At 48.5% G+C, this 7,505-nt stretch overlaps 1 protein-coding gene across 1 annotated transcript; it reads right to left on the bottom strand.

Annotated features, from left to right (window-relative positions):
• Window positions 1-635: 635 nt before the first annotated feature.
• LOC125431373 (hemoglobin subunit alpha-A-like) lies at window positions 636-7,296 on the bottom strand. Its single transcript, XM_048494135.1, has 4 exons — window positions 7,211-7,296; window positions 7,066-7,161; window positions 4,680-4,902; window positions 636-779 (listed from the first exon to the last, which is right to left on the bottom strand). Exons 1-4 carry the CDS (start codon window positions 7,294-7,296, stop codon window positions 636-638), a joined length of 549 nt encoding a protein of 182 aa, XP_048350092.1.
• Window positions 7,297-7,505: the final 209 nt, after the last annotated feature.

The raw sequence follows: 7,505 nt of genomic DNA, 5'->3' as shown, positions 1-7,505 counted from the left end.
CAGTGCCACTCTGCTCCAGGGTGGAGCCGAGGGCTGAGTCGAAGCCTCATATAGGCTCCCGGCCGCCCCATCTGCTGACGCCCATAGTGTGTGGCCACCGCCTACCGCCCTCCCAAGGGGAGGCATGGCGGGGCCTCTTTGCAGTGCCCATCCCGGGCAGCAGTGGTGGGCCCCGCTGATTCAGGGCCACTCTTTTCTGGCAATAGACGTCTAAATGCTTATTCCTGATGCTGAGTACAGACTCTTGTTATTAGCAGTTTAGGGGCACAACAGTATCAGTCGGTCAGTGGCTTCACAGTGGCAAAATTCCTTCTGCAGGCAAAATTTTCCAGGGACCCTCGGTACTTTCGTTCAGACCCCAGACAATGCCTGTTCTCTTTCCAAATGGCAGCTCCATCTCACGTTGATTCCTTTGGGTAGCATCAGGCGGACCCGATTGTCTAAGGCAAATCGTCCTGGACTTTGTGAGGAACGGTTTTCATCCCACATCAGATGAGGATCAACTCCCAACTCACCAGACTGAGGAATCAAAACAAACTCCCGTGTTTACACTCTGTCGGCCTCTTTTATTACCTCGGTTCCACTGATACAAATATATAAAATGGGGTGGAGGGGAGACGCCCAGCAGTCCTGTCCTAAAGAAGCCGCTTCCGACCGTAAGCGACCGAGATTTCATCATAGACTGCTTCGAAGAACTTGTCCCAAGAAACCAACATGTCGTTGGTGAGTTCATCCCCCATAATGTCTTGGCAGATACCCAGAAATGCTTGGAACATATGCTGCACAGAAGAAAAGAAGGGTATAAGTCAATGTACTGGTTATCACAAACACATTCGCAAGACTGGAGTGGATTCTGCACTGCATATTTATAACGGGTTGAAGGCATTACAAATGAACCTGTTTTCCTGTTTTCCGTTCACGGGGGTCCTGTTTATGCATTCAGGATGCCATTGGAGCCCATGAAAACAATTTGGCTTGTCTTTGCGCCTTGGCACAAAAAATGCTTTTAAAGCAAATTAATATTTTTACAGTGCACGCATAGCTGCAAGAGTGTACAGAAATTGACCCTCACAAGCCATGCTGTTTTTCCCACAATCCAATTGGCTGAACCTGTGTAGATGATTGAAGGATTGGAGCACCTTCCTTATGAGGAGAGGCTGCAGCGTTTGGGACTCTTTAGTTTGGAGAGGAGACGTCTGAGGGGGGATATGATTGAAGTGTATAAAATTATGCATGGGGTAGAAAATGTTGACAGAGAGAAATTTTTCTCTCTTTCTCACAATACTAGAACCAGGGGGCATTCATTGAAAATGCTAGGGGGAAGAATTAGAACTAATAAAAGGAAACACTTCTTCACGCAACGTGTGATTGGTGTTTGGAATATGCTGCCACAGGAGGTGGTGATGGCCACTAACCTGGATAGCTTTAAAAAGGGCTTGGACAGATTTATGGAGGAGAAGTCGATCTATAGCTACCAATCTTGATCTTCCTTGACCTGAGATTGCAAATGCCTTAGCAGACCAGGTGCTCGGGAGCAGCAGCAGCAGCAGCAGAAGGCCATTGCTTTCACATCCTGCATGTGAGCTCCCCAAGGCATCTGGTGCGCCACTGCGAGTAGCAGAGTGCTGGACTAGATGGACTCTGGTCTGATCCAGCAGGCTAGTTCTTATGTTCTTATGTTCTTAGGATTCACATGTTCAACACACAATTATTCTTTTTTTTTAGGGACTTTCCCATAATGGCCAGGCAGTACGGAATGTGTCACTGTAGATCTATGAGTGAAATGGTGGTCATACTTGCTGCCACGGGGAGAAAATGTGCTAGGGGGACTTGGGGGGGGGGGGGGGGGCGGAATCTTCCTGACATGGCAGATGGGGACAGAAATAAAAGTAAAAGGGTGGAAGGGGGGGATCGGCTGGCGGGAGGGAAAAATAAAGCATCTCCTGCCTGTTGTGCTCACCTGGGAATGCCTTCCACCTGGGATTTTGCAAAAAAGATCACCAGCTTAGCGATTTTTGAAAAAACTTGGGTTGAGAGGAATATAAGGGGCTGAAGTCATTTTGGGAAAGAGACCTGTGCAACGTTCTTCCCCAAAGTGCTATTTTTAACGTCCTGAAGATGTTACATTTCTTCTGTGGGGAATCCATCTGTATCTGCCCCTATGTAATGCAGGAACAAACAATCAAAGCACTCCTAACAGATGGCCATTGTGCTTTGATTGTGTGGATAGGAGCAGCAGTGGTGTAGTGGCTAAGAACAGGTGCACTCTTATCTGGAGGAACTGGGTTTGATTCCCAGCTCTGCCGCTTGAGCTGTGGAAGCTTATCTGGGGAATTCAGACCTTGGGCTAGTCACAGCTTTTCGGAGCTCTCTCAGCCCCACCCACCTCACAGGGTGTTTGTTGTGAAGGGGGAAGGGCAAGGAGATTGTAAGCCCCTTTAAGTCTCCTATAGGAGAGAAAGGAGGGATATAAATCCAAACTTCTCCTCCTCCTCCTCCTCCTCCTCTTCTTCTTCTTCTTCTTCCTCTTCTTCTTCTTCTTCTTCTTCTTCTTCTTCTTCTTCTTCTTCTTCTTCTTCTTCTTCTTCACAGCCTCACTCATCTGAACAGGGCCTTCTGTGGGTCCAATCTGCAAAGACCAATGACCACCTGTTCATGGGCATTCTCTGTTGTGCTGCCCCCTGACCCCCTTGTGGAATGGCCTGCCTGAGGAGCTCAGGAGGGATCCTTCGTGGAATTACGTGGAATTACGCTTCTGTAATTCCACGAACCATGCGAAACACAATTGTTCAGCAGGGCATTTCAATAAATCTTATTGAAAGGCGGGTGACTTACAGCCAACACTCAAGTCAAGAGACCACCAGAGGTAGAGAGGCTGTGACTTGGTGGTAGAGCATCTGCTTTGAACGCAGAAGTCTCCAGGTTCAATCCCAGACATCTTCAGTTAAGGAAGGACCAGGCAGTAGGTGATGGGAAAGGCTGAGATTTTGGAGAGTGGCTGTCAATCTGAGTAGCAACCAATGGCCAATTGGCCATGCTGGCAGGGGCTGATGGGTGTTGTAGTCCATGAACATCTGGAGAACCGCAGGTTGCAGACCCCTGGACTAGACTGACCTTGATGGACTGATTCAGTAGAAGGCAGCTTTGTGTGTGTTCATGTGTGAGGTGGTTTGCCGTCACCTGCCTCTGCATAGCAGCCCTCGACATTCTGGGTGGCCTCCCATCCAAACACTAACCAGGGCCAACTTTGCTTAGCTTCCAAGTTCTAATGAGATCTGGCTCGCTTGAGTCATCCAGGTAGTGCCGTAAAGGTAATAGGGCCATATTATGATGGAACAGTTTGAGCAGATTCTTTTCATCTGGGAAGAAGAAGGAGGTTTGGATTTATACCTTTCCTTTCACTCCTGTAAGGAGTCTTGAAGAGGCTTCCAAACTCATTCTCTTCTTCTCCCCACAACAGATGTCTTGTGAGGCAGGTACGGTTGAGAGAGTTCTATTAATTGTGAGAGAACCGTGACTGGTCCAAAAATCACCCAGCAGGGAAACAAACCCAGTTCACCTGATAAGAGTCCATCACTCATGTGGAGGAATGGTGAATCAAACCCGGTTCTCCAGATTAGAGTCCGCTGCTCTTAACCACTATGCCATGCTGGATTGTGGTCTATACAGCACATGCTGACCTCCAGCTGCAAGCACCACCTTTCTCTCACTGCATCATTTTTTACTTGCCCAATATTATGTTCTTCATTATTTAACATGTATCTAATGCTTTATACTTCTGCAATCCCAGTCCTATTACATTGTTTATCAGATGTCTCATTTTATTTGCTGCCTAATTCACGCTGAGTAACATTTGAAAGCCCCTGTGAGCCTCAGTGAGAATTGGAGACTATAAATAAAGGAAGTAGATAAGATGATATGCAGACTGTTCTGAGCAAACATTCCATTCCATTATGGGGGACGCAATGCCACTCGAGGGCTTCACATTATCCTAGAGTCTATAGTATACAATAGAGTTTCCATTTCTCTCTGAAGTTTCCATTTCCTTTAGTGACTGAAGGGAACATCCAATATCTGAAACCCAACTAGCATTGCCACCCTTCAGGTAGGGACTGGAGATCTCCTGGAATTACAATTGATCTCCAGACCTGGAGATCTCCTAGAATTACAATTGATCTCCAACTGCAAATGCCTTAGCAGACCACGTGCTCGGGAGCAGCAGCAGCAGAAGGCCATTGCTTTCACATCGTGCCTGTGAGCTCCCAAAGGCACCTGGTGGGCCACTGCAAGTAGCAAAGTCCTGGACTAGACGGACTCTGATCTGATCCAGCAGGCTCGTTCTTATGTTCTTATGACCACAGAAATGGGTTCTCTTGGGATATGTGATAGTTTCCAAGGGTGGGCTCCATGGCGTTATCCCCTACCGTACCCAAACTCCACACTCCCCAAGCTTGACCCGTAAATCTCCAACCAAGAGTTGGCAACCCTAGCAGGTTCTTCTAAGGTTCTTGTTAGGGGAAAGGCCTCCACCTCTGTGCCCTGTCATTGGCCCTCCAGAGGAAATGGTTGGCTGCTATGTGAGATGGGATGATGGACAAGATGGACCCTCACTGCTCTGATCCAGCAGGGCTCTTCTGATGTTCTCCTCCCTCCACCTCTCTTTTGCCAGGTACCAATACCTGAAACGTTACTGCCGGCACTTTATGGATATTCTTATGCTTGTCCACCAGGCGTTGGAGCAACTTGCAGGCCTTCTGCCAGTCCTCCATGCTTTCAATCACATGGTTGAAAGTGTTTATAACCCTTGCGCCATGCAGGGCCACATCAGAGTTCGTGTGCAGATCGCCCTCGGTGGGCACAGACTTGAAATACCGCTTGCTCTCAGGATAATCTGTAAAAAACCTGCAATGAAGAAGATAGTATCTGGATTTGTTGTTGTATACCACCCAGAGCCCCTTGGGCAACAAACAACAACAACAACAACAATAATAATAAAAATCCCTGCTGGGATCCACACGAATACTACGCCGATACATTACAACTTCCTAGGCTTCTGGGTGAGGCTCGAATCGTAATGAAGGCCAACAACCAGCTAAAGATCTGGCAGCTGTGAAATCTACAATAATAATAATAATAGAAACTGAAGATCGTGTCCTCAGCTGCTGCAAAAAGATTGCCCAGACTGAGTACAAACAGAGACACAACTCAGTGACGAAGATGATCCACTGGAATTTATGCAAGAATTACAACATAAGAACAGCTAAGAGATGGTGGGAACATTGTCCAGAGAAAATAATGGAAAATGAGAAGGTCAAGATCCTGTGGGACTTTCGAATCCAAACGGACAAAGTGTTGAAACATAACACACCAGACATCACCATGATTGAGGACAAGAGAGTGACCATCATCGACATAGCAGTCCCCGGTAACAGCAGGGTCATTGAAAAAGAACACGAGAAGGTCACTAGATACCATGATTTGAAAATCGAGCTTCAGCGTCCAAACACAGACCAGCTGGGGTTGTCCCAGTGGTAATCGGCACGCTGGGCGCCATCCCGAAAACACTAGGAGAGCACTTAAAACATCTTCGAACGGATAAAATTAACATCGGTCAAATTCAGAAGGCTGCCCTGCTGGGATCCGCACGAATACTACGCCGATACGTTACAACTTCCTAGGCCTCTGGGTGAGGCTGAAATTGTAATGAAGGCCAACAACCAGCTAAAGATCTGGCAGCTGTGAAATCTACAATGATGATGATGATGATGATGATGATGATGATGATGATGATGATGATGATGATGATGATGATGATGATGATGATGATGATGATGATGATGATTTGGATTTATGCCCCCCTCTCTCTCCTGCAGGAGACTCAAAGGGGTTGACAATCTCCAGTAGGGATCTGGAGGGATCTCCAGAAGGCCTGATGGGGCAATATGGGGAGAGGCAGTCCCAGAGGTATGCAGGTCCAAGGCCACTCACAGCCTTAAAAAGTCAACACTAACGCTTTGAACATGATCCAGAAATTGACTGGCAGCCAATGGAACTGGTCCAGGACCGGAGTAATCTTTGTGCCCCAGAACGGAGCCTGGCTGCCGCATGCTGAACGAGCTTTAATTTCCAGGTCACGGACAAAGGAAGACCAGCGTATAGCAAGGTGCAATAATCCAACCTGAATGGTCTCCCCTTCTCCATTTTATCATCACAAGGTGAAGGTAGGTGAGACGGGGACTACGCGAGTGGTCGAAGGCCACCCAGGGAGCTGTGCCACAGTAGGATTTGAATCTCCTGGTCCTGGTCCCAGCTTCTGGTCCAGCACTCCAGCCCACTAAAACAAACTGGCACCTCTGTACATGTACCCTGTTAGAACAACTGCTGTAAAGGGCTCCACTGTGCTTGTGTGACTAAAAGCGCCCATTCTTGCAAGGGGCGAGTGAGGGGGAACTGCGCCACACGTGTGTCCCATGCCCCGCCACACCCCGGTCCAACCCAGAATGTCCTGAAACACCCCTGCCATGCCCCCGCACATGCGTGCACCCGGGGCATCACTCCCCACTCCACACTATTGGCACTACACCAGTGCTCTCTTGAAACTGTTTTTTTGGAGAGTCAAGGAGATGATTAACAAAAATTCCCCCTCCAAACATAGAAGAGGAGGAGGAGTTGCTTTTCATATCCTGTTTTTCTGTACCTCTAAGGCACAAGTGTCAAACGTGCGGCCCTCCAGATGTTATGGACTACAGTTCCCATCATCCCCTGCCAGCATCATGCTGGCAGGGGATGATGGGACTAATCCATCTGGAAGAACACTACGCTCTAAGGAATCTCAAAGCAGCAGGTTATGATCAACTTCCCTTCCTCTCTCCCACAACAGACACTTTGTGAGTAGGTGGGACTGAGAGAGTTCGGAGAGAGCTGTGACTGGCCCAAGGTCACCCGGCAGGCTTCATGTGGAGGAGCAGTTTCAAGTCCGCTGTGTATGTGGAGGAGCGGGGAATTGAACCCAGCTCTCCAGATTAGAGTCCACCGCTCTTAATCCCCACATCACACTGGCCTTACTTGATGAAGATGCGTCGGCCATTCTCCTCAGCGTTGTCTGACAGCCTTTTCCAAAGCAATCGAATGTTCTCCATATCGGACTTCATCAGCGCCAGACTGGAGAGGGGAGAAATGGACAGGTTGGAGGACCGGACAGTTTGCCAACTTCAGTTGTGATATCCCTGGAGGTTTGGGGATGGTGGCTGGGGTCCGGGGAAGGCGGAGTTTGCAGAGGTGTGGGATGCTCTTCATATTATCCCCCTGTAAGCAGTGGTGGGACCCAGCAGGTTCTCACAGGTTCCCGAGAGTAGGTTACTAATTATTTGTGTGTGCCAAGAGGGGGTGACTAATTGGTGATTTTGCCACGTGATTTTTTGCCTTAGTTACGCCCCTCCTCTCAGCAGTAGCGCGCAGAACTTGAAGCAGTCTAGCAGGAGGTGCACCGGCGTGCGTGGCAGCCT

The sequence above is a fragment of the Sphaerodactylus townsendi genome, linkage group LG04 (assembly GCF_021028975.2).
Source record: "Sphaerodactylus townsendi isolate TG3544 linkage group LG04, MPM_Stown_v2.3, whole genome shotgun sequence".
NCBI lineage: Eukaryota > Metazoa > Chordata > Lepidosauria > Squamata > Sphaerodactylidae > Sphaerodactylus > Sphaerodactylus townsendi.
This window is presented reverse-complemented; position numbering and strand designations above follow the sequence as displayed.

What these genes read in the sequence shown, in the direction of transcription:
- LOC125431373 (XM_048494135.1), bottom strand. Translation starts at nt 7,296, where the DNA reads ATGAAGAGCATCCCACACCTCTGCAAACTCCGCCTTCCCCGGACCCCA. An exon ending in CCAGGGATATCACAACTGAA is followed by an intron (nt 7,162 to 7,210) that starts GTTGGCAAACTG and finishes TCCCCTCTCCAG; the next exon opens with TCTGGCGCTGATGAAGTCCG. An exon ending in TGCCGGCAGTAACGTTTCAG is followed by an intron (nt 780 to 4,679) that starts GTATTGGTACCT and finishes TCTTCTGTGCAG; the next exon opens with CATATGTTCCAAGCATTTCT.